At 54.6% G+C, this 27413-nt stretch overlaps 1 protein-coding gene across 4 annotated transcripts in view; it reads right to left on the reverse strand.

The window, feature by feature from the left end:
* TNS3 (tensin 3) overlaps positions 1–27413 on the reverse strand; it is a 215542-nt gene that overhangs the window by 152270 nt on the left and 35859 nt on the right. For 2 of the 4 annotated variants that reach the window (XM_053897586.1, XM_053897588.1), the window contains exon 2: positions 9298–9335. In XM_053897586.1, coding sequence (XP_053753561.1) covers positions 9298–9335 — 38 coding nt within the window. Of the gene's footprint in view, positions 1–9297; positions 9336–15975; positions 16085–25606; positions 25866–27413 lie in introns of those variants that run through there. The other 2 variants (XM_053897585.1, XM_053897594.1) reach the window with 2 other exon arrangements.

Consider the following 27413-nt stretch of genomic DNA (forward strand, 5'->3'; position numbering starts at 1 on the left):
CTGTGGGACGCTTGCTCAGTGACCAGCTCGCACTCCTGTCCTGGGTCTGCGTGACCAGATCAGGCCAAGTGGGGAGGCCTGGCACCTCCCTGATGGTCTCACTTTCCAGGAGAGGCAGCTGGGGGCCTCAGAGGCAAAGTGTCGTGTGCAGGACCCCAAGCACCTGAACAAGGCCAGAATCGAGCCCTACAGACTCCCTGGCCTGGGCCCCTATCAGATTCCTGACTCCAAAGTTTTTGCAAAGAGAGAGAGAAAAAAAAAAGACATCATCAGTAGCTTAATAAGATGACAATGGCTTGCTAAAGAACCAGAAAAAAAATCTCATAAATACAATTTAATCACATAAAGACAATTATATATTATGTAACTTAAGCAGCTTTAAAAAAAAAACCGTGTTGGGGCGCCTGGGTGGCTCAGTCGGTTGAGCAGCCGACTTCGGCTCAGGTCATGATCTCTTGGTCTGTGAGTTCAAGCCCCGCGTCGGGCTCTGTGCTGACAGCTCAGAGCCTGGAGCCTGTTTCAGATTCTGTGTGACCCTCCCCCATTCATGCTCAGTCTCTCTCTGTCTCAAAAATAAATAAACGTTAAAAAAAAAATTAAAAAAAAAAAAAAACGTGTTTACTGTCTGGTCATTTGAAAGACCAAGATGTAACTGCGCCCAACTCCTGGACCCATTTCCTCAAGAAAACTGCAGGTCTCAAATCCAAGCCATTCAGAACCAGTTTCATCCCGACCAGCCTGCAAATGCATCACAAGTGACCGAGAATTGATAATCATAAGAGTATCCGAGTCGGCAGATAACCTACATTTTAATTAACTAGAAGAAACCGACGGCCACCCCTGCAATAACGCCTGTGCTATGTGCAAAGCTTCCCTGTGAGGAGCCAAGCAGGTTGTGTCTTCGCGGTGGGGGCATCACCGCACTTTGGAGCGCGACTCTGCTGCGCCCCGATCAGGCGGGAACAGGACAGAGGGTGGGCTGGCACCCAGGAGACGCGCAGAACCAGGCAGGTCCCGCGAGCGCCGTCCTTTGCTGTATCCCCACAGGGGGACTGGAGGCAAGCAGCTCTCAACTGTCACCTTTCAAAGCACAAAGCAGCAGCGAGGACCCCACAGGTGATGTTGGACCAAGAAAGACTATGACACCCCGGGTGTCCACCTGCTTCAGGGGCAAAGGCCACGAACCTCAGAGGGGGGCAGACGAACCTCAGAGGGGGCAGATGGAGGAGGGTCTCCAGCGGTACAGCAGGTGCCTGTGGGGCGAGAGCACTGTCCCCGCCTCCCGTGTGGTCACGCCCACCGGCCCACGGTCAGGCTGCACATTTAGGACGCAAAGCTTTTCCAACCATGTGCTTCAATTTTAAATTAAAGTTTACCTTTTAAATATAATATACACACATTTCAAAGGCACTGAGTCCGTTGGATAGGACAGAAAAGTCCCAAGAGGCACAACCCCTGCCCTCCCCGCAAACCCATCTTCGCACGTCCTCTGTCCTCCCCGTGCCCTCTCCTAGTGGCCTGATCAGCTCAGGTGGCCCCTCCTTCCTCAGCCACTGTGGTTTCCTCTACTCCCAGCAAGCCCCTCCTCTCTTTCTTCCTCCACTAAGCCCCTCCCCTCCCCACCAAGCCCCCTCCCCCACCCGGCCCCTCCTCTTTCCTCCCTCCAGCAAGCCCCTCCCCTCTCCCATCAAGCCCCTCCCCCACGAAGCCCCTCTCCTCTTTCTCCTTCCAGGAAGCCCTGACCCTCCCCATCTAGCCCCTCCCCCACCCAGCCCCTCCTCTTTCCTCCCTCCAAGACCCTCCACTCCCCATCAAGCTCCTCCTCTTTCCTCCCTCCACCAAGCCCCTCCCCTCCCAATCAAGCCCCTCCCCCACAAAGCCCCTCTCCTCTTTCTCCTTCCAGGAAGCCCGGAGCCTCCCTACCAAGCCCCTCCTCCCTCTCTTCCACCAAGCCCTCTTCCCCTCTCCCCCACCAAGCCCCCCACACACACTTCATAGGAACAACTGTGTGGTGGGAGGTCTTTGCAGACAGGGAGATGGGGTAAGAGCCCTCCCTGGGCTCGGACACCCGCACCAGACAGATAGGAGATAGCACCGCCGTGTGCAAGGTGCACGGGGCCAGGAGAAAGTGTGCGCTGTGCCAAAACTCCTGAGTACAGAGTGCGCGCTTTTGTTTTTCTTTAAGAGACCAGCCTAAGAAGGACAGGACCCCTCCCCAGTGACGTTTTTAACACCTTCCTCTTGCTGCCAGAGAAAGGAAAAGAAGGCACAAACATGCTGCAGTCTTTTGAGGAAGGAACGGGTCCGCCCCACAGGGGGTGCTGAAGGGGACTTCCCCAAAAACACTCCTGCAAGGTCCACGAATAGCACAGTGAACTGTTTGGTTTGCACCAACTCCCCTTGATCCAGGGAAGGGCTGCCAACACAAGGAAAAAATGACAAATTCTGACAGCTTGCAACTTCTCCTCAAATCTGAAAAGAAAACATTTAACTCGGGCATCAGGGGGCAGAGGCAGGCTGCCCCCCCCGCCCCCGAGTGTCCACAAAGACCTCCCTGGGTTCTCCCATCACAAGCTACACTGGAGTTCACGGTTACAAAGTCCCGCCGCACCCAGAGCCGTCTGCAGCCCCATCCATCTGCCGTGGTCTGCCCAAAAACGCCAGACTTAACTCCCTGCTGGCCCTCCGTGTGCACCCCCCATTTCCCTGTGCAGCACAGAACTTTCCAACGGGCCTCCCACGGCTGGGTCAACATGCCCCACACACTTCTTAAGTCAAAAATAAGCCTCTAAAAGGACAAAAAGGCATTAAATAAAGACTCTGGAATCAGAATTGTGATGTCAGAACCATTGTGAACTATTCAGGCATGCTGTCCTCTCTGCCCCCCGAAAAAGCAGAAGCCTGGGGTGCCCCCCTGCAAGGATCGAGGGGCAGGCCCAGCTGCGTGGGGGCAGAGGGAACCCTGCGGGGTTCAGAGCTGCAGGTACAGGGACACAGGGGACCAGCTCTGCACGGCCCACGACGCCAGCGCCTGGCCCACCAAGACTGCCAGCCGCGGAAAGAATGGGCCAGGGAAGATGCACAGAGAGAAAAGCAGAGGACAGCAATGGTCTGTGAATTCTAACAGGTGCACTGCAGCCGTGGGGCGTGAGCAAAGGGTCTGGGGGAAGAGCGTCCATGAAGCCACAGGAGCACCAGGCACGGGCAGGCTGGGGAGGGCGCAGGGCAGCAGCACGGTGGTTGGTGGGGGGGGACCCCGGGGAGCTGGGGAGAGAGGCTGGCGGCACAATGGGGGCACGGAGTACAGATTCTGAGCAGCTCAAAACATGTATGCTGGTCCATAAAAGGCGGTAGTGTGTCTGGAAAAGTAAATCACAAACAGGGATTAGCTCACAGGCAATGTGAGCGAGGGACAAAGAACTGGCATCTTCTAGAAAGCAGCCAGGGCCACTGTAGACACAGGCGAGTGGCAAGGCGACCGTGGAGAGTCTGGAGAGGTCTGGAGAGGGGACCCCCCCTTGGGCCCCCCTTGTATGGCAGACAGAGGTGATGAGCAGGCCACCAGGAGCATGTGGAAGTCAAACGTGGCAGCATCAGGGGCGTGTGAGCTGATCCACGGCACGTGGGTGGCTTGGAAGGAGCCACAGGGGTACATCCGGCCTGGGGGTCAGCAGGTCATAACCTGCACCTGCACGCCTGAGCGGGGCAGGGCAGGGAGTCAGGAGATGCAGAGAGTAGCTGTCACAGCAGGTAGGTGGGATGGTGCCACCCCAAGAGGGGACAGATGAAGAATTCCACATGCATCTGGCACATGCAGCCGCAGGGCCAGACGGGGGGGGGGGGGGGGGGGGGGGGGGCACGGAGCCGGCCAGAGCCAAGGCAGCCCCGACAGGGACGAACGTGGGGGCGGTCCCGGTCTCAGGAACAACGAGCCCGCTCCAATGCCACTGGCCAGACAGAACCACGTTCAGGTTGGGCCCACGCTGCGTAAGAGGCACAAACTGAGCCAATTAAATGAGATTTGTCTGCTTGAAGAAGATCCTATTCCCGGGAAGAGAAAACACACCACACTTTAGCGTCGTGTAAACAGTTAAGGAACAAAACGCATACTGATTTGTGCCGTTCATGCACGGGTCAACGTGCCAGGAGACAGCTGAACTAGGACAATGATGACCGTGACCGCAGAGAGTATGGTCTCCAGTTACCGCAGCTGCAGAGAAATACACCTGTTTCTAGGACGCAGGATGCAAATGAGCCCAGTACTCCAGTTCAAGGCGGAGACGCTCCCTCCAGAAGGCCCCCCCAGGCTGCTGAAGCTGGTTCTCGGAACCGCTCGTGAAAGATGCCTGTGTTCCGATTTCGTGATGAAAGGGACCACGGCCAGAGCTATAGCTTCCATGGGGCAGTCAAGCTCAGGCCCGGGGTGTCTCTGTGGGCCCCCCGGTTTTGCGGGCTGCTTCTGATGGCTACACGTGGAAAGTTCTATCTTCCACTGCCGTTCTCCCAGACGGAGAGCAGGCGTGAGGACAGAGTTTCGCAAACCGGTGAATCCGGTCACTGACGCTTAGAAAGAAGGAAAGTCTTCGAGGAGCGCTCCTTCTTGGTTTTGTCCACAGTCGAGGGCCACGCGCCCCCAGCAGCCTGTCAAACCATTACTGCTGCCATTCGTCCCGCTCCCCCACGTCCCACAGATGCAGGGGACACAGGACACTGGCTAATCTGTCACGCAGGCCTCCGTTCGAGGGGTCTCTGTAAAGCATAAGACACTCAGGCCAAGTGTGACAAGGCAGGAAGGGCCGTGCTCCCAGGAACCTTCCAGAATGTCCACATTTAAACGGCTGCGGCTCTGCACCTCCCCTCTCGTGGAGCTGACTTCAGAGGCTGAGCCAAGCCCTTTGAGGAAAACCAGTGACCGAGGCAAGAGCAGGGACCTCACCACACACTAATGCCAGCGATTCCGGGATTCATCAAAAATCCAGTCGTCCCCACAGGCCCAGAGCCCCGCCACCAACAGAGTCCCGGAGACGTGCCCCCAGCCCTGCTGGCACTTCCAAAGGCAGCCTGAGAAACTAGCACTGCCCAGAACTCCAGGCTCACACTGGAGAGGAAGGATCCGAGCAAAGCCCTGGGTTGGGGGGGGTGGGGGGGTGGGGAGGGGGACAGACATCCCCGCAGGCATCATCCCTGGGACAGAAGCAGACACCGCGGGACCAGGCCTGGAGCCTCCCGCTGTTTCGGAGAAGAAGCAGAGGGTGCGGGCTGGGGGGTGGCGAGGCCCCAGCTCCACAGCCAATCCAGGAAGAGTGCACGGACGGCAAAAATCTGACACCCCTGACGCAGTGGCCAGTGACAGTCCCCGCTTGCGGGTCCGATGAGGGGAGCGCCCGAAGGACCACACCGGGGACACTCGCAAGCAGGGGAACCAGCAGGTGTAAGTTCATGGTTACAACGTCTCGCTTACACCAGTGGACACCTGGCAACACCAAGGACAGGCATGACAGTGGTTTCTGAGGACATCTCGGGCTCTGGGCCTCGTGGCAACTCCTGCACCAACCATGGCCATAACACAGGCATCACTAGCACGTGAGGCCGGCAGAGGCAGGAGCCGAGGGCTGAGCTGCCGCGGCCCAGCCTGAACCTTCAGGGAGAGGAGCCACGTGCCCATTACCAAGCTCGGCATCTGGCAGGGGGAGGTGGGGGTGGAGGCTAAAGGCTCCCAGCTTGGCAGCCACGTGACAGCCACAGAAAGCAGGCCCTGCGGCAGCCGGTGACCCCTCACCCCTCCTGAAGGGGGCCTCCACTCACGGAGGTACAGTCCTATACTTTATCTCCAGCAAGGCATGTCCAGAAAGGGGAGCGGCGAGCTGGCCCTGGGCAGCACACCGTGGAAGGGACAAAGGGGTCTGAGCACAGAGGCCTGGCTCCCGAGACAGGTGGCAGGTGGCTCTGCCGAGGCTGGCGGGGGGACCCTGCACAAGGTGTCTGCCCCACAGCCCCTGCACGTGTTCAGCTCTGCCATGTCACGGGTCAGTCCCCACGCGGAGGCCTCACTATCCGGAGGTCTGCAGAAAGAGTGCTGATTCAATACTTAACGCTCTGAACTGAGGGCGCCTCTGAGAGCACGTGTGTCTGGTCTGGGCCGACGTGGAAGGGACCACATTGGACCATACACATCTTGGCCATCAAGTGGGAGGGCCTCCTACCCTCCCACTCGCCAAAGCCCAGTGGAACCCCGCCTTCGGCACACTTGGGAGATACCGGGGAACCCCCATCCCCTGCCTTTCTAAAAAGGTTCTTTCTCCTACTTCCTTATGCTCCTGCCAGTGAGTCAACCAGCGGCCAAGGGAAAAACCAACTCATGATGCCCAAACGATGCACAAGGCTCCAGTGAATGAGCACGGCCTCCCAGGGAGCAAAATATTTGGAATCCCAAACTTTGCAGCCATTATACATAGATTGTGGGACTTCCTGAAAACCTAAATAATCAAGATTACCATAATCAACAGAGAAGAACATAATCCACGCGGACTGGGGGACATATCACTCACCTGTTTGACCCATGAACAAACCGTAGCCCCAGAGACTTACTCCAGCAGACAAGAAGCCCCCACGGGGATCACAACCTGGGTCACTGGCCCCGAGTGCCCCCTGAGCTCAAGGCCTTGCCTGAGGGGCCACACTGCCCAACGGCCAGGAAGACACTAACCTAAGTCCATCCGGCCTTCTAGGTCCCAACTCGTGGTTCGGCTTCCCTGCCTGAGACCTGTGGCCTGTGGCTCAGCTGGGTTTCTGGAAGATGGCTCTCTCCTTGGCGATGACAGTACGGTGGGGTTCACTGAGGAGGTCACAGAGGGAACCCACCGTGCCTGCCTTCCCCAGGTCAGTGAGCAGCTGGACCTTGTTCTAAACCACAGTACCCCCTTGTCGGTCAGGAAAGCCAGCAAGCCCTGGGCACGTTGCACGTGCGCGCGTGCACACACACACACACACACATACACACACACGAGGTAAGCAGGGACCCACGCTGCCTGGGAGAGCCGCATCTCGGCTCCTGGGAGACATAACTGTCCCCCACCCCTTATCTCCAGGGGCAGCTGGGAGTTTATGGCCCCTCTAGGCGCGGCAGCAACGGCACTATGGATCTGGAATAAGAAGGGGCTTTGTTATTGCTGGTGGAATGCCCTCCTGCCTTTCAAAGCTGGCTATCGAAAAAACCGAATACGGATACATTTCCCCTACCCTGATCTACTGAGAGAGAACGCTTATCTACCTCTCAGCAAACTGCCAATTACTGCGGCTAGAAATGCCATAATCGGTGATAGCTAAGACTTCTGGTATAGTCTCTGAGCCAAAGAATTCAATCCCATAAGTAGCCGGCTCTGGGCCCCTTCAAGAAACGGTGCCAACAGGAGCAGGGCTCAATTCTTCTCTGTCAGGCAGGCATGGCCGGGCCTGTGATACTGTCACAGATGGAGGTGCACAGTGGCACACACACAACACACACTCGCATGCATGCATCTGCATGTACACATATATGCACATCCAGGCACACACACACATGCACACACATCCAGGCACACACACAGGATGACAGGACAGCCAGCACTGCTGTTCGGATGCACATCATCTGACAGCTCTGAGAGGTGGGGGAACCAGGGGTTCGAAGAGGACGGTGCTGCCGGCCCCCAGGCCGGGTGACCCTCTCCACTCCCAGTGCGCTCCAAATCCCCCATACAAAAAGTTTAAAAAGAAAACTCATTTAATCTCTTCCTTGAAAAAAAACACAGGGCCGGACTAGCCTTCCATGTGTGTGTGCATGTGAGAGTACATGTGTCTGTGTGTGAAGAGTATGACTGTGACCTGTGTGAATAGTGTGTGTGTATGTGTTTGTGTGTATATTCCTGCATGGGTGTGAGGTGTGTGTGCATGTATGTGTGTGTGCGTTCCTGTATGGGTGTGACCTGTGTGTGTGTGCATGTGCGTGCATGTGTGTGCGCGTGTGTGCCTGTATGGCAGTGACCGTGTGCGTGTGCGCATGTGTGTGCATGTATGTTTCTGTATGGGTGTGACCATGTACATGTGTGCGTGTACATTCTTGTACAGGTGTGACGTGTGTGCGCGCGCATGTGTGTGCATGTGTGTTCCTGTATGGCTGTGACTGTGCGTGTGTGCGCATGTATGTGCACATGGCGTTCCTGTATGGCTGTGACCATGTGTGTGCACATGGCGTTCCTGTATGGCTGTGACCGTGTGCGTGCATGTGTGTGCGTGTGTGTTCCTGTATGGCTGTGACTGTGTGCATGTGTGCGCATGTGTGTGCGTGTGGCGGGCAGGGTGAAGGGACTCGGCATCCCTGGCCCCCCCACATAGAACTTCACGAGAAGCCAGCTCAAGCGTGAGCCCGCCCCCAGCACCCAGCCCTGCCCGGAGCCAGCGCCAGTCGGAAATTCCCAGCAACAGCTGCCCAGGAGGAGCCCGGCAGCCACAGAATCCCAAGGCTCTCCAAAAGCCCATCTCCCCTGGGACCTCCAGCCACGGGGCCTGCGGGACCTGGAGGGGGGGGGGCTCCCACCAAGGCAGGGCGGGCCAGCCAGAGTGGGGGTGCCACATGCTCAGGCCCCACTGCGGACCGCCAGCATGCCTGCAAAACTTGGAGGTGCAGACACCGTGACCCAGGCAGAAAACCAAACCTCAGTCCAAGGGTTCCCATGATGGCCCACCGCCACCTCCAGGCCTCCTCACTGCCCCACAGAGGTCCTAACCCCACCCCAGCACCCCAGACTTCCAGTGCTTCTAGGGGTGCTCGGCAACTCAGCCCTCCAAGGAACTCAAACCCCAGCCCAACTCTCCCCGATTCAGGGCCCCCAACTCCCGTGACAGCCTGAGAACCCCAACCGATCTAAGAACAACTAACCCTAATGAGCCCCCCAAACCCCCCCTACCAGGCCTGTGCCCTAAACCCTATTCCCACCCCCACAGAGCCCCGAAAAGCGGCATGATGTAATCATGAGAAAGAAGGGGGAGGCCTGTGCCGAGGCCAGGGCCAATTACTTGATTCTCATCTGAAACCAAATTCTTGAGTTTTACTTTCTATAATTAGGAACACAGAGCCCAAGGCTCTAAGGCTTCCTCAGAGACGAAAAGTATACGTGCTATCGAAGCATCTAGCAGCCCTTTCCCGAGGGTTTCACGCCTGTGGCCACAGGCCAAGGCGTCCGCCTTCTGCACCCGCCTGCCGTGGGGCAAAGGCCAAGGCGGGGTCACGGCCCCCGGGGAAGGAGCTCAACGGGTGCTTACCTTGGCTTCACATTTCTTGTGGCAGGGATACTTGCAGGCTGCAAGACAAAGAGAAAGAAGGTGTGTAAGTGGAGCAGGTTCTGCAGCACCAGGTCTGGCACCCACAAACCCTCTGGACCCTTGGGGATCGGAGCTGCAGGGGGGGGGGTCCGCCCCCACCCAGTGGCTCCAAGCTTCGGCCCAGAGCCCAGTGCCCATGGTGTGCAGGCACCCAGCTGTGGGCGGCGCTCCCGGGATCCCGGGAGGAGACCCGTGGTGGATCTGAGTTGTACGAAGCCTCCTCGGTGCCCGGGGGGATGCCAGCTTCTCCCTGTGGATGGGTGGACGGGAAACTAGAAAATCCACAACCTCCCCCCCCACCCCCCACCACCCCCCCCCCCCCCCCCCCGCCAGAGCCAGACCTGGCGCCTGTCACTTAGTGAGAAAGCTGCCAGCGGAGCGCCACACTCCCCGCGCTTCCGGACGGCCTGGGAACGCACTGTCAGAATCAATCCACGTCTGAATTCCTGCAAGGGAATCCTTCAGCTGGGGCCATTGTGTGAGCAGCAGAGAGACTGTGTCAGTCCGGGGGGCCCCCGACGGTGCAGACTTAGAGCCGGAACCAATGGGGATTTCGCAGGCCCGCCCTCCGGAGGCTGTGGCCAGGCTGATGGCAGGACAGCACCAGCGGCCCCCACGAGCCTCGGGCACGCGGCCAGTGCCCAGATGCCAGGCAGAAACCGTGGGGCAGGGAACCCCATCGTGGGGTCCAGGGGGCAGCTGTGAGATGGGGGGCAAGGACCTAATCGACCGCACTGCCCGGAGCCGGGCCAGTGACCTCTCTGGGCCTCCATTTCCTCTCCCGGGGTGACGGCAATGCCCAGGGGACCCATTCAAGAGACCACTTTCAGAGTACAAACACAATGTCAAGGTACGCAAGTGTGCGGGGTCCTGAGCGAATAAGGCCTCGGGGGTCAGGAGGCAGGCCCCAAACCCGGCTAGCATGTGGAAGCCCAGACTGTTCCCCTAACACACACACACACACACACACACACACACACACACACACACACACACACCGTCCCTCTCTGCTCCAGGAGCTGGACTCAGAAACGCTGAACTGATGCAGGTCCCTGCAGGACTGACTGAGGATGCCTCAAAGTAAGGCGGCCGCTGGCGGATGGTTACTGGATCTCCAGGACCAATGGCCAGGGTAGTTATCTTCGCGGGATCTCTTTTCTGAATGGTTTCTCTCTGCCTCTGAGGTTTGTGAGATTATCCGCAAAGACAAATATTTACTCTCTGTGTCCTAATGGGTGCACACAGCCAACAGGCCATGAGGGATTTCCTCATCAGAATGGGCTCGCCTCCAGAAAGGGCTTCAAGGTGAGAAACGCGGAGGGAAACACGGCCAGGGGCTGGAGGGCAGCGGGGGTCCCGAGGCAGAAGACGTCCGGCAGAGGCCCACGGCCCTTGCGTAAGTGAGAAGTAGCAGAAATGCACGGAGGAACCGCCCTGGCGGGGTGGGTGGCTTGCAGCCTGGGACTGGGACGGGAATCTCGTGGTGGTCAGACTTCCAGGATGGCCCGAGGGACCCGTGTGCCCCTGCAAAGAGCCTCATGTGGGGGAACTGAGGCCTCGCCAGCCACCGAGGGAGCCAGCTCGGAAGGCCTGGTTAGAGCCACAGGCCTCCCAAACCCCTGTCCCACAGACGCAGGGAGAAATGAGACACGCTGTCGCCACGGGTCGGCACGAACTTCTGGAGGAATCCACCACGCCGTGGCAGATAATTACGACCACGGGCCAACTCAACCCGGAAAGGGCTCTGGTCAGCGGCAGGGTGACGGTAGTGTGACACATTCATGGTGAACAGCCAGCCGACTCAGCCAGAAGAGAGCCAAAGGCAAAGCCGCGACATTCACAAAGGTCGACTTTACAGCAACGTGGTACAAACCATGCAAGCGCTAAGGTGGAGACCCAAGAGGTGGGCCGTTGCTTCTAGAACAGACGCTGGCGACCCCCATAGTTTTACGGACGGCCCCTCTGGTTGTCCTCAGAGTAGCGATTTGGTGGTCAACCTGAGGCCCCACCACGTCCCCCCCATCCCAGCACTTCACGGACACCTCCACCTGCCACCTTGGCCCCGTGCCGCTGTCTCTGCCTAGAGCTCCCCACACACCCTTCCGTGTCCCAGTGACTCGTTTCTTTCTCCAAGACTGAAAGCGGCAGCCGCCTTCTCCACCTGGAAGCCCTCCATCACTCCTCCTAGGCCGGGCTAAGTGCGTCAGTGTGTTCCAGAAGCCCAAGCCTGCCTTCCTCTCCCACTCCCCACTGCTCAGCACTTCACAGTGATCTCTGCCCCCGTCTGCCTCCTCCGGACCGAGCTCACCCAGGACGGTGTCCTAGGTTGTACACCACCAACCTCCCGCAAGAGCATAATGAACACAAGCAAGGGCGGCTCGTGCCGACCGAACAACCACCGCACACAAGGTCGCCGCAGTAACACCTTCCACGGCACAGGCTTGCTGGACTTTCACAGGTTTCCTCTGACCGCCAGCCTCGCCCTAACCTCGTACCCTTCTCAGAAGCCAACACGGCCACTCACGCCCTGCTGCTGTTTGCTTCTGGCTTTCCTGCTGTATAATCGACAAAATTGTATATATTTAAAGGGTACATACAGCTTGAATACTTGACACAAGTCTACATTGTGAGGCATTTGCCACAATCACGTTAATTATCACGTCTATCGCATGACGTGTGTGTGAACGCTTAAGATCTATTCTCACAGCGGGGAGCCTGGGAGGCTCAGTCGGTTAACTGTCCGACTTCGGCTCAGGTCATGATCTGACAGCTCACGGGTTCGAGCCCTGTGTCGGGCTCTGTGCCGACAGCTCGGAGCCTGGAGCCTGCTTCGGATGCTGTGTCTCCCTCTCTCTCCCTCAAAACTAAATAAATGTGAAAAAAGAAGAGAGAGAGACAGAGAGCGAGTGGAGATCAATGCCACGGGTCGAGTGGGGGCTGCACTCAGCGCAGCCCTGCTGGAAGAAGGTCGAGGGTCCGCGTGGGGCCTGTGCCTCCTTCAGGCTCTGAGGCCTGGAGGACAGACAGGCATCCAGTCTTCCACCGCGTCCCTTCACCCCCATGGTCTGTGCGCCGCACGCTGGGCTCCCCGTGCAGATACGGGGTCTGCAAAGCGCAGGTGCGAATCCCGGCCCTGCTGCCCAGGGCACCAAGCTGTCCCGGAAGGGCTACCCCCTCCAGAGCCTCGGGGCCCAGGCCAGGCAGCACCCTGCACATGGCACCCCGCACATCCCTCCCGAGCAAGAGACAGCCCTCGCCGCTCAGCCTCAGGTTCACCAGCCTCCCCCTGTCGCCGGGAACTGGCCGGGCAGACAGGCCGGACAGGACCGGGGGCCCCAGCACGAGGACGCCTGACCGGACACATGCACTGCTCGGCCACGCTGCTCTCTCAGTTGACTCGATGGTCCCATCTGCCACCGCATCCCGGGATCGTAACACAGCATCGGGCACAAAGCAGGCACTGACGGCGAATACCAGCGATTGGCCACCTACCCCAAGCTTCCCCCATGATCGCTTAGCATACTGTGGACTGGGATGGCTTCATAGACGGGACTCCCCACTCTGTGAGCCCCTCACACACAGGACTCCCAACTCAGACTGTGTTCCTCTCACACACAGGACTCCCCCCACAATCTGTGTTGCCCCCCCCACAGGACTCCCCCTTCAGACTGTGTTCCCCCCCCACACACACACACAGGACTCCCCTCTCAGACTATGAGCCCCACACACACAGGACACCCCTCACAAACAAGACTTCCCCTCAAACTGTGAGCCCCACACACACGGAACTCCCCCTCAGACCGTGTTCCCCCCACATATAGGACTCCCCCCTCAGACTGTGTTCCCCCCACAGACAAGACTCCCCCCTCAGACCGTGAGCCTCCGCACACAGAGCACAGTTTTCTCATCCTGTCATTCTAGCAGGTGCTTAACGTGTGTTGTTTAGTGAAGGGGCAAAGCCATCATCAAATCCTCCCGACAAAACCGCCTCCCTCCGCTTCCCTCCGGCCTCATCTCCTCAGGCTCCTCCCTAGAGTGCTCCGCTCCACAGCCTTCCTTCATTCTGTCACTTTTCCACCCGGTCTGTCCTCCCCTATCCAGTTTGAGATCCACGCAAAGCCTTTCCGGCGGGATCAGTGCCACGTGGCCGGGCCCCGTGTCCTCCCGGATCCGTCTTCCCCTCTGGGTGAAATCCCCAAGCTCACATCTGTCAGACCCACTCAGAACCACAACACCGAGGGCACCCACACCTGTACCCTCCACTGGCTTACCTCACATGTGACCAGACTTGGTGTGTGAGAGCATTACCCGTGGAAACTGAACCCCTCAAGCCACCCAAGGGGACCTGGCGGAGCCGCGGGAACAGGTTACCATACACCCTAACTGTGGCCGGCGCACATGCTCGGAGCAGGTTGAGGCGAACCACAACCAGACACGTAGCCCCACCAACACCCTCATTTCCATCTCTGCATGTCCCTGGAAAGTTCAAGAAATAGGGATAAAATAGCCCCAATGTGCAAGCGTAACCGCTTCTTAAAAATGAAGCTTTTTCGGGGCACACGATGGCCCAGTCGGTTGAGTGTCCGACCCTTGATTTCGGCTCAGGTCATGATCTCATGGTTCATGAGTTCGAACCCCGCATCAGGCCCTGCACTGACAGCATAGAGTCTGCTTGAGATTCTCTCTCTCCCCCTCTCCCTCTACCCTTCCCTGGCTCACTCACTCGCTCGCTCTCTCTCTTTCTCAAAATCAATAAACTTTTTTAAAAACTAAACTTTTTCTTCTAACCTAGCCACATAGAAAATATGTGGTAAATCAAGAGGTCAAACTGTGAAAACAAGGCATTTGAAAGTCAAGAAGAAGCCAGAAAAGGAACAGCAAAAACATGAGCCTGAGTCACAGAATATACCCCAACCCTTCTCCACCATCACCATCAGCATCATCTCCATTGTCCCATCGTCACCATCACGATCACCATGGTCACCAACACCATCACCAACGTCACCACCATCACCATCACTAACACTTTTGGACACTTTCCTGAGCCGGTCGGTCAACGAGCTCTGTGTTCCACATGTACTTATATGCTACCCAGGGTCACTCAAAAGGAAAATTCAAGCACCGACAGGCAGAGCGGGAAATCTCCACCGTCCATGCTCCCCTCCGGCACACCCACTGCTTCTCCAGAAATGAGCCAAAGAAAGGACCTCCCACCACAACCTCACGAAGCTCGCATGTGTGGCTGCTCAGATGACACGTGACGGGCAGGCCTTACTGTCCGTGGGCGCCACGCACACAGGGGCTCGACACGCAAACTCACGTGACGGGTATCGATCACAGGACAGAAAACGACTCACGGTCTCTTTTCTGTCTCTAGTTTACTGAGAAAAGGAAGAGAACATAGAGACAAACTATGTTTTGTCAGGTGCACCAAACAGAACCACAGAAGGGCCATGATTTCCCCTGAGCAGCCAGTCACTCACCCTGCCAGGCCCTGTCTACACTGGCAATGACCTTGCCGAGCTCCCGACTCCAGCTCTGGGAGCAGCATGCCCACATCCTGCCCCCATATGTCCACAGGTGTGTCCATGCGGCAGGGGAAAGGCCCGGTCCTCAGAATGCCGAAAATACCCCAACTCTCCTGATTTACCCCCGTGAGATCAGTCTTTCCACGGGCCTTTATCCCCTGACAATGTCACGGCCACATCGGGAGCCATCAGAGTGATCCCTGAACAAAAGAGTATCAAAGCCTGCCATGCAAGACCTCTCTTGGCCTGGGGTGCAGCTCACAGGGAACCAGTTGAAGGGGGTCCCCCAGACCCTGTCACACAGGCCACCTCCAGGGAGAAAGGAGAGGGCCACACACTAGTAAAGAAGAGGCCTCAAGGTCTCTTGAGATTCTAGGGAGTCGGGCAGGGGGGCACTGCTGGCAGCCGCGAGACTGATGTCTCCGAGAGCACCATCGGCAAGCACTGTGAGGAAGGGTCACCTCCTCACCCTGCGGAAGGAAGTCTGACCATCCTCCCCCGCCCTGTGACGCGGACCCACGACCCCCAGCCCAGACTCCAGGGCTCAAGGGAGCCATTACACACCGTTGTCACAGACTGATTAACGCGCAAGCGGGAGAAACATGTCGCAAACATGTCGACCGCCCGGTGCTTAAGCATCAGACGGCGAAGCTGGTGGCTTTGTCTCCCGACGGCAGTGGCGCCTGACAGCGGGCTGAAGCGCCCCACACAGCAAGCCCTGCCCCCAAGGTGCAGAACGTTCATTTGCAAACTCTTAGGGGGTCAGAGCACACGACTCAATGACCAGCATCATGGACACCACGGGCCGGACAGAGGGCAGTCACGCCCGCACGGTCACTGCTGTCCCCAACCCTACACCAGTAACTCTCTGCTCCTTCTGGACGAGCTTCCTCCCGGCACAAATCTGTGTAAATACGGTGGGTCCCTGCCCAGCACGGCTGGGGGATAAACACAGGCCAGGAAGGGGAATTCTGCGATTTAACTTCTGGAAACTCCCAAAAGAAGGTTTTCATTTTGGTCTTCTGTTTGTTTGTTTGTTTGTTTGCTATGTTTCGGTTTCACAGCAAGAGAATGAGAAACACAGACTCACCTCGGCATGAAATCCCTTGGCTGTCAATAACCTGCTTGCAAACCCCGCACACCTTGGGTTTTTTGAAGGCTGTGCTCTTAAAGCTGTGCAGGCTCGGTAACTCTTCTGGCTGAAAACGCAGAAGGAGAAGCCGTCAGCTCTACAATTCCTAGGGCGTTTGCTCGCTCTTTTCCCTTCCAGGAAACAAGGCGTCCAGGCGGAGTTTGGGAAGAGCTAAAAGAGGAACTTGACCCGTTACACAGAGAAGAAGGAGAAGCCGGCGCTGGGATTCCCCGGGGGAGCCTCGGATACCCCGTCAGCATTCTCGACGCCAGAGCCCCCACGGGAGCGCACCCCCACCCTGCCCACAAATCCCCCTGCAAATGGGTGATGGGAGTCGGGAGCCGGCACTCATCAGTGCTGTTCATGTGATCGCGTGTTAGCTCCCACGCTGTGGGCGCACAACCACCTAGTTCCCGGACAAAGTACCCCAGAGGCATTCCCGGACCTCATCGCTTGCTTGCTCCTCTGGAAGAAGTGCTCGGCCAACAGCACCACTGTGTTCAGGGGAAGCCAAGTGACTGATAATCCCGGCCCCTTGGCTTCTCCGAGGGAATGTGCACGTCTGTGGAAGGAGAAGCGGTCACGGACGACCAGTGTGTCAGATTCATGGTTCCTCCCTAAACCTGGCACAGCACGGAATCCGCTACGCACACTGGTCCTGAGAGTAAACGAACCACTTACCAACCCAACCCGCGTTGGGAGGGTCAAGGCTCACGGCCGCATCTGATAATCTTACAAAACCTCAACCTGCCTTAGAAACCAAACACCAGTCCTCCTATCCAATTGGTGATACGTGGTGCTGCGTCCCCCACCCCCACCCAGTAACTGACACCCACGTGGATTCACGAGGCCCCACACCCACCACCAGGTGAAGCCTCAACTCCCTGGGAGATGAAATGTTACCAAGAATGTAACTCCAATGATACAAATACAGTTTCTTATAAATGTTTTTAGATCTACACCAGTTCTGTGACCCAGCAATGTCACTCCTGCAGACGCTAAGGCAGAAATAAGTGCATATGCCCACAAGTCTTGTGCAAGAATGGTCAGCGCTGCCTTACTTAATAGTGCCCCAGGGACACCTGGGCGGTGCAGTCGGGTAACCATCAGACTTCGGCTCAGGTCATGACCTCACGGTTCGTGGGTTCGAGCCCTGCGTTGGACTCTGTACTGACAGCTCAGAGCCTGGAACCTGCTTCCGATTCTGTGTCTTCCTCTCTCTCTCTGCCCCTCCCCTGCTCATGTTCTCTCTCTCTCTCTCTCTCTCTCTCTCTCTCTCTCAAAAATAAATAAACACTAAAATAAAAGTCAGGGGCGCCTGGGTGGCTCGGTTGAGCATCCCACTTCGGCTCAGGGCATGATCTCACGGTCTGTGAATTTGAGCCGCACATCGGGCTCTGTGCTGACAGCTCAGAGCCTGGAGCCTGCTTCGGATTCTGTGTCTCCCTTTCTCTCTGCCCCTCCCCTGTTCACACTCTGTCTGTCTGTCTCTCTCTCTCTCTCTCAAAAATAAACATTAAAAATAAAAAAATAAAAAGAGTGCCCCAAAGAGGAAATAACCCAAATGTCCATCAGAAGGAGACTGGACAGAGAAAGCCTGATATATTCCTACCATGGAACACTGTCTCAGGTACACGCAACAGCTTGCTGCTAATACACATGACGTCACGCATCCCGGGTGGGCATCAAAAGCATGACTATGCTAAACAAAAACACTCCGACACAAAAGCACACAGCGATGCCTATTTATAGGAGGTTCACGAACAGGCGAACCAATCTATCTAGTTCCTCAGAGGCAGGGAAAAAAGTGGCCCGAGTTCTGTGACTGCCCCAGATTCCTGCACCGAGCAAGGTCCCAGGATGCAGGGAAGAAGGGGGCCAAGGTACCTACTACCGGGATGGAAGAGACGGTGCTAAGCGTCCACAGAACAAAGCAGAAAGGGTTCACTCGCCCGAACACCACAAGACAGAGCTGAATGGAAGACCTAAGATGTGCAGAGGGCCCTCTGAACCGTCCAGCCGGGTACTGACGAGCACGCGCATGCGGATTGTGCGAGCGTCACGGTACAAACTGCCCGAAACAAGGCACAGAAAGAAGAGACCCCCTAAGTAAAGGGATAGATGAACAGAGCATCAGTGAGCGGGGGGAAATTTCGAGCAGCCTAACACAGGTGTCACCGGGGCCTCTGTAAAGGAAGGAGGGGAATAGTTGAGAAAATAATGGCTAAAACTTCTCCAAAATCTGAGCAAAACTCTAAACCCATAGACTGAAGAACAAATCCCAAGTACAAGAAGTGTGTCAGTGGGGTTTCCGACTTTGGCTTGGGTCATGATCTCACTATTCATGAGTTCGAGCCCCGTGTCGGGCTCTGTACTGACAGCTCAGAGCCTGGAGCCTGGTTCAAAGTCTATGTCTCCCCCTCTCTCTGCCCCTCCCTTGCTCTCTCTCTCTCTCTCTCTCTCTCTCTCAAAAATAAACATCAAACACTAAAAAAGGAAGTGTGCCAGAAATGACACACAATAATCACACTGCTTGAACCCAGTGATACACAGAAAATTGTGCCCCCAGAGGGTAGGAAAAGGCATGTTAGGACAGGGGACAACCATTAGCAAAACAGCAGATTTCTCTCAGAAAATAAAGCAAGTAAGAAAACAGAAGAGAGATACAAAGTGGCGAGAGAAAATCTGCCAACCTAGAATTCTGGACCCGGCAGAAAGAGCTTTCAAAAACTCAAGTGAATTTAAAAATTCTTATGATACACAAAAGCTGAAATAATTCATCACCAGCTGACATGACACCACAAGACAAGCTACACGTCGTCTGAGCGCAAGGAAAATGACTGCGAGCGGAAAGATGGCTTTACGCAGAAGGTACAGCGCCAGAAATGGTTAAGTATGTGCGCAGATCGGTACGTAAGATTTTCTCATACTGGAAACTCACTACAAGATAATTGGCCAGGCAAAAACTAATAATGATGAAACGTGGGGCTCAACACATGTAAAAGTAAATACAATAAAATGGCACAAAGCTCAGGAAAAGAGGAATGGAAGCATTTTACTGGAAGGCTCTCCTACTACCTGTGAAGTTGTATACTATCACGCAAAGGCGACTGTGATAAACTGTAAGCCCCAAAGCAACCACTAAAATGATGAGGGATAGATAGATAATAATCCCACAAAGCAGATAAAAGGAAATTATTGTTTACAAATTCAATTAATCAGGGGTCACCTGGGTGGCTCAGGCGGTGGAGCGTGTGACTCTTGATCTCGGGGTCATGAATTAGAGCCCCATGCTGGGTAGAGAGATTACTTAAAAAATAAAATATTAAAAAAAATAAAAAAATATGGGGCACCTGGGTGGCTCGGTCTGTTAAGCGTCCAACTTCAGCTCAGGGCATGATCTCTCACAGTTCGTGGGTTCGAGCCCCACGTGGGGCTCTGTGCTGACAGCTCGGAGCCTGCTTCGGATCCTGTGTCTCCCCCTCTCTCTCTGCACCTCCCCCACTCATGCTCTGTCTCTCAAAAATGAATAAACATTAAAAAAATTGTTAATAAAAATGTAAACAATAACGAATTAAATAAAAGTTCAATTAATCTAAACATGGCAAAAAAGAGAGAGTATATCAATGACTCGGTGAGAGAAATAGAAAAGGTGGTAGATTGAAACCTCACCGTATCAGGAATCATATTACACAAACAGTTTAAATACCTCAATTAAAAGGCAATGGTCGTCAGATTATACTCTTTTAAAAAGACAAAGAATAGAAAAAATATACAATGATAATGTTAATCAGAGGAAAGCTGGAGTGGCTATACTGCTATCAGACATCGTAGATTCCATATCAAAGAACATTACCCACGATTTCCTAATGATAAAAGCGTACACGTCTCAAGAGAGCATACGATCCTAAACATGTACGCACCTATTAACAAAACGTTCAAAATACATGAAGCAAGAAATGACAGGATCGCAGAGACAAAGAGACAGATGTGTAAATACAATCAGAAACTTAATTATCCCTGTGTTAGACTGAATTGTGTCCCCACGAAACACATACATCGAAGCCCGGACCCCAAATGGGATGTATTTGGAGATGGGGCCTCTAAAGAGGTGATTAAGGCCAAATGAGGTCATAAGGGTGGGATCCTAATACAGTAATTCTTGTAGGTGCCGTTACAAGAAGGGGAAGAGACATGGCGGGGAATGGGGTGGGGGGCTCACATGCCAGGGTCGTCCATTTGGGGACTCAGAAGAAGGCCATCATCTACAAACCAAGGGAAAAGGCCTCAGGAAAGACCAAGCAATAAGCAAAGATACACAAAAGCTGAACGGCGTTATCAAATAACTTGGCCTAGTTGACATCTGACCCCAAGCACAGAAGACACATCCTTTTCGAGTGCATGAAGAATGCTTCCTGAGGCAGAACGCAGTCTGGAACATAAAACAAGTCCAAATAAACTTAAAAGTATTCAAACTGTACTAAATATGTTCTCCGACCACAATGGCATTCTATTAGAAACTATTAAAATACATATATATATATATATATACATATATATATATCCCTGCAAAATCCTTCAAGTACTTGGAAACTAAATAACACACTTCTAAATAATACATCATGGCAAACAAGATTTGTTCCAGGGAGGCAGACTTAGTTGAACATTCAATTATCAATCAATAAACTAAAAAGAAACCTACAATCTTTCAATTAATCAGAAAATAACTCTGACAAAATCCAAGATCCATTTCCTGAGAAACACTCTCAAATCAGGACAGAAACTTTCTCAACTTGGTAAAATCTACCGCAAACCCCATATTTAACGACGACAGACTGCTTTCCCTTTAAGCTCTGGAACAAGGCAAGGATGTCTTCAATCAACATTTCTATTTAATGTTGTTCTAGAGGTTCTAATCAGTGCAACCGGGCAAGAAAAATAAATAATAGGTATCCAGTTTGGAAATGAAAAGGTAAAACTGTCTTTAATCACTGATGACACCACTATCTATTAAAAAAAAAAAAAAAAAAAAAAGGGCACCTGGGTGGTTCAGTCGGTTGAGCATCTGACTTCAGTCCAGGTCATGATCTCACATCATGAGTTCATGAGTTCAAGCCCCACATCAGGCTCTATGCAGAAAGCTCAGAACTTGGAGCCTGCTTCAGGTTCTGTGTCTCCCTCTCTCTTTGCCCCTCCCCTGCTCATGCTCTGTCTTCCCTCCCCCACATGTGCTCATTCTTTCTCTCTTTCAAAAATAAATAAACATTTGAAAATAAATAAATAGGGGCGCCTGGGTGGCTCAGTGGGTTAAGCATCCAACTTTGGCTCGGGTCGTGATCTGACAGTTCATGAGTTCAAGCCCCATCAGGCTCTATGCTAACAGCTCGGAACCTGCAGCCTGCTTTGGATTCTGTGTCTCCCTCTCTCTCTCCTTGCTTGTGCTGCCTCTCTCTCTCCCTCTCTATCTCTCTCTCTCTCTCTCTCTCTCAAAAATAAAGATATAAAAATTAAAACATAATAATAATAAAAATATAAAGAAACAAATAAATATCTCACAAAATCTACAAAAAAAGTTCTAGAACTAACAAGCAAGTTTAGCAAAGTGGAAGGACAGGAGATCAATGAATGTACAAACTGTATTTCTACATACTAGCAATGAACATTCAGAATCTAAAATTCAAAGAACATTACCATTTACAGCATCATCAAAAATATTAAATCCTCAGGGATAAACCTTACAAATTCTGTGAAAGGCTTATAAAGGAAAAACTATAAATCATTTCAGAAAGAAAGTGAGGAAGACCCAAACAGATAGAGATATACCATGTTCATGGATAATGTAGTTAAGCTGCAGTTCTTCCATAAAATCCACAGATTCAACACAATCTGAATAAAAAATCTGGTTTTTTTTCATTTACAGATGGATTCTAAAACTCATATTTAAATTCAAAGCACTTAGAATTGCCAAAACAACTTATAAGATGGCACATAATTAAGTGTACAATTCAATCACATTTTCTATTATATTTTGAAACTGCATCTTCTTCCAAAGTATATTCTCAGGATCCCACATCACACTAGCGAGTACGAGGTGTTGAACGAACACTCTGAATCCTAGTTTTCGACAAATGTTGCCCTGAGGTCTATGGAAGAGCGATTCATCAGCACACAGACCACAACTCCTTTCTCCCTGACCTACGGCAGACATAACTAATCACTCACAGCTCCTGTCCCCAGTTGGTCTTACAAGCTTGTCGGCAGACAACTCCACCAGCCACTGCCAAGGGACGGAAACTGGCAGAGGGGCGTTTCCAGTGTGAACAGATGCTGGGGAGGGTCTCTCCTTCCCTGCAGTTCAACCTGTCCTGAGTGCTGGCAGCTTACAGCTTTCCAGGGGACCGTCTCTAGTCCCATTCTCACCCGTGTCTTCCCTGACCACGTCTAGTCCCTCAGCCATCTTGTCACTTCATCAGTCATCTCGTGGTGTTTTTGTTGACCTTGCCAAGCCTAAGGAGGCAACGTGTCATGAACCAAGCAGGACACAGGTTCTGCTGCCTGCTGTACAAGCTCTGTAACTCTGGGCAAGTCACTAGACTTGGGGACACAGAGGATACCTTCCCCTTCTGCCTATGAAGAGAGCTCCTGTCAATGACCAACCGCTATACCAGGTGCCAGTTGTGTGCCCCAGCAGCCTAAGGGAATCACCTGGTCAGTTTTTAAAACCACTCTGCTACGGGCACCGGGGTGGCTCAGTCAGACTCCAACTCTTAAGTTTCAGCTCAGGTCACGATCTCACGGTTTGTGGGTTCCAGCCCTGCATCGGGCTCTGCACTGACAGCACAGAGCCTGCTTGGGATTCTCTCTCTCCCTCTCTCTCTGCCCCTCCCCTGCTTGCTCTCCCTCTCTCAAAATAAATAAACGAACCTTAGAAAACAAAAAAGGAAACCACTCTGCCTAAACCCCACCCAGACCAGTGAACTCAGATAATCTGGAAATGGGGCCAGAACACAAACTTTTTCAAAACTCATCCCACGGTTCCGATCTGCAGCTGGCCTGAGAGCCACTGCTACATAATGGACTATTCTATAAGGATCCATCCTGCATACACATAGGGCACTGTTAGTATGTGCTTGTTCACATCCTTATTATTACGGGTTTTTTCAGGAGACTCAACTTTTTTTTTTTAATGTTTATTTATTTTTGAGAGAGAGAGGGCACGCAGAAGCTGGGGAGAGGTGGCAAATCCAAAGTGGGTTCCGTGCTGACAGCACAGAGCCCAATTTGGGGCTCAAACTCACAACCCGCGAGATCATGACCGGAGCCAAAGTTGGAGGCTTAACCAACTGAGCCCCCCGGGTGCCCCAAGAGATTCAACTTTATGATAGCGGGGCTCCTGCGCTCGAGGTTTGCAAAAGGTGGACGCTGGAGCCCCTAGGACAAGTTCAGGACATTGGCAGGCTCCTTCTGTGCCGTAACCATGACCACCACTGTCCCACAAACAGGGAAAAGATGCAAAACCGAAACCACACGGCCAAAGGAAAGGGTTGTGGGCTCAGACCCTGTCTCCACCCGTCTCGTGCTCAGACAGGAGCAGGCTCTCAGGCATCTAAAAATACAGTCCTCTGTGGCAGTGGCCCAGTTGGCACAGGCTTCCCCCCTCGTGTTTTAGTCATTTGTTTATATGCCTTCTCGCCTATGCTCTATTGCAACGTCCCAAAGGCAGGACACGGGGCTCTCATCCATTTGCCTCTGAGTCTCCCCCCGCCCCACTCCCCACGAGGCGCCTGGCAGAAGGGCGAACCTTTGGACCCTCAATTAACATTTGTTAACGGAATGAATTGGCCCCAGTTCCTGGGCCAGTGGAGGATACTGTGACCTTTTATTCCTTACAAATACCTTTATTGGAACTGGGGAGAAAGAGGCACTGTGTTCCAGCGGTTTCCTGGCCCGCTGGGCCGCCTCTAGAAGACCGGAGGGGGAAACAGCAGAGGTGCTGTTCGGAAGCCGATGCCCGGTCGGTGGCCGCGTCCCCGAGGACCCCGCTCCAGATAGTGTAATAACATCTGCTCACGCTTCATCTGTACATAACATCTCCATTGTGAAATGAGCTAGACGGGATTAGACTGCCTTTGTTTTCACCTGATACTTTGCTTTCATTTCTCCAGGGGAGGTGGGGCCGCGGGGTGCGCGGGGGAGGGGAGGCTTCAGTGCTGCCGCGTTTAGCAAGCTCGGGTTCAGGAATCTAAATTGCATTTAATTGTCGAGAGCAGACAGTTGGAAGGGCAGCGAGCAGGGCTGCCCGGTCCACGAGGACTCCCCGAGGGGTACCCAGTAATTAGTGCCGCTCTTGATTGTGAAGTCTCTTTTCAGACAGAAAAATCTCTGCAAAGCTGAGCAAGGAAAGCCCCACATGAGCGGGGAAGGGTAACCCTCTGCTCTGCTCTACGCAAGTGCAAAACTGCACAGACCTCTCCCTACGGTCAGGGGGCTAATGTTACAGTAGCGAGGCAGGGACCCTCACAAAGGCTGAATCAGCACACCCTGAGCTGTTCTCCTCTTGGGAAAGAGGATCTCGGGGTGAGTTCTGGTACTTGGCATTCTGGCCAGCAGACGGGGGAACCAACTTGACCCTGAAGTTCATGGGCCACAAAACCCTTCTGCAGGGACACAGTGGCCCCTAAAGCCGCCCACCGAGGTTTCCACCCCATGGCAGCCACAGATCACAGGCGTCCAGACAGATGCCCTTTCCGCACAGCACACTACACACAGTCCCCAAGCTTCCCAGCAAGAGTGCCTGGCTGCTAAACTGAAAATCGCAATGGAGGGCAACCCAAAGTGACTCAAAGCGGCTGACATTTTGACTTCTGCTTTCTCAGAACCTTAGAAAAGTTTCCGGGAAAAAGAATGCACTAAATGCCTAACCATTAGACTCAAAGAAAGGGGTGCTCAACCTTCTGGGGGCATCTGCTGGGTCCAATGCCAACGCTGCGGAGAGGACTGTCCCCTGCACCACGGACTGCAATGTGGCCCCGGTGACCCTGCACTCTGGCAACATGCTAGCGCATCCCCGACATCAGCACAGGGCCAGCGGCCCTCTCCCTTTGAAAGAAACCTGCGCTGCTCCTCAGGTCTGCGTCACGACCAGTGTCCTACTTCCACTCGGGAAAAGGAGTCCACGGAAACGGGTTCGAGAGGCAGCTGGATTGGAGAGTTAACCCTGAAGCGCCCCCCACTCCACGTGGGCTCACCAGGGCCCCCGCCTCCCACCAGGCAACGGCTGGCATCCCCGCTAGGGGCCCCCTGCGCGCGCACACAAGGTACTCACGCGCGTGCACACAGAAACGTGCGGGAAGGTGCACGCTAGCGCACAGAGAGGGCACGCGAGCACACACGGGAGCGCACAGCCACGGGCGCACGGACGCACGTGGGCGCACGGACACGCTTCCACCCGCGCGCGCACCGGTCTCAAAGCGCTCCCCCCGCCCCGCGCCCTCGCTCCCAGCTCCGAGCGCCCCGCTCCCCCTCTCCAAGAAGCCCGAGCCGCAGCGCCCCCTTTGCCCCGCGCCCCTGCGGCCCTGCACCCACTCACCTGGCGCCGGTGCCGGCGCGCCCGGGCCCCGCGCGCGCACCCTCCAGGGGGCCCCGAGGTCAAGGCGCGCAGCCGCATGGCCGCCCGGGCGCCCGCAGAGAGCACAGCCCGGCCCCGCGAGGTCGGCCGCGGCGGGCGCTGTCCCCTCTCCCGCGCCCGAGCGGGGCTGGGATGCCTCCAGGGCCCCTACGCCTGCAAGTCCCAGGAAAAGTTGGACCCCGGAGCCCCGAAAGGACGCAGCCGGCACCTCCACGTCCACTCTACCGTCAGGAGTCAGACGCCGGGAACAAAAGCCAGGCGAACGAGCGCACGGTCCCCCGGGCGCCCCTCCATCTGACACGAATTAGCCCTCCCTCCCCCGCCCCAGACCGCAGCTCCAGAGCAGGCAAAAGCCTTCTCAGCCAAACGCAGGCAAAGTGGAGAAGAAACGCCTCCCCGGGCAGGGCTGGGGGGCAAACCTTCCTCTGCCATCAGACTTGATTACCCACGCCTTTGGCTGGAGGTCAGCTTGGCTAGGATTTCAGACCTCTCAGAGAATGCCAACCCAGGGGCTTAACATCAAACCTGCCGGCTCTCAGGCTTCCAGGATTTTAAAATCCTGAGTGTCGTTCACTAAACCTGCATCTGTAATGCTCAGTATTGAGGGCAGTCTGCGCAGCTAACCAACAGTGCGTTTGGGGTAGAAAGAAGGAAAATTCCAACACAGAAAGGTTCTCTTTCCAGTGCACCTCTTCAAGCGAGGAAAGCAGGCAGCCCTCCCTGCTAGAGATGGCTGAGGACCACGTGGGGGTCCCAGCAAGCTCGCAGCTAATGATTGGGGTCCTTCCACAGCTGGGGGGCTGGGATCCCCGCTCTCTTCCCCGCCTCACCATCCTCAGGACCGTCCAGCTGCTGGACAATCACATCCCGCTTTCTAGAGTCCTGCTTTCCTCTCTGGCTCTGCGGCTTTAGAAAGAAATTTAAAACCCCAAGCGTGGGAGGTGAAGGTGACCCGGAGGGTCCGGGCAGAATGTCACAGGAAGAGGAAGCCGGACACCTGGAAAGTGGAAGGGTCACTTAGCCTGAAGGGCAGCCCAGAGCCGGGCTGGATGCACGGACAGAACAGCTCGCTTCCTAAGCTCGCCAGAACCCCCCCCCCCACCTGCCTCCACGGGACTGAGGGGACACGGCTGTCACTGTGGAGCAGTGGATCTCAGCTCACTGGCCTGCCTCTGTGCCCAGCCCAAGAGCCATCCTAACCCCCACCCCCACCCCCCACACACCACAGCTCAGCCCTGCGTGGTTCTAACACTCTGTTTCGCATCTCTGATTCCGTGAGCAACTCCAATGCCTTAGCGCCGGGAGCAGTCGGGGTGGGCTAGAGCTAGGCCTTTATGGCTAACACATGTGCGAATTCCAGCCGCGGATTCAAGGCCAGAATTAACCTCTCGGGTTCCGGCACTGAACACCCATCTTCCTGTTTCTGCAGGGAAACAGCAAAGCTCTGACTTTCAGCCACACACACACACACACACACACACAACAACAACAACAACAACAACAACAACAGCAACATAACAAACAGCATCACACCATTCGTATGCAGACACCTGTTTATTCTCATGGCTCCCACTCAGCTTAAGCCTCTCTTCATTCATTCATTCATTCATTCACTTCCAAGATTCATTCATCACTATTTTTCTGGGCCGCATTCAGACTTGTGTTTTTTGCAAACGTTTTTCAGTCCTGTTTCTGTTAAAAAAAATTTTTTTTGAATGTTTATTTAGTTTTGAGAGAGACAGACCGACTACGAGCAGGGGAGGAACAG

The sequence above is a fragment of the Panthera pardus genome, unplaced genomic scaffold (genome assembly GCF_024362965.1).
Source record: "Panthera pardus isolate Hobbes unplaced genomic scaffold, ASM2436296v1 HiC_scaffold_8, whole genome shotgun sequence".
NCBI lineage: Eukaryota > Metazoa > Chordata > Mammalia > Carnivora > Felidae > Panthera > Panthera pardus.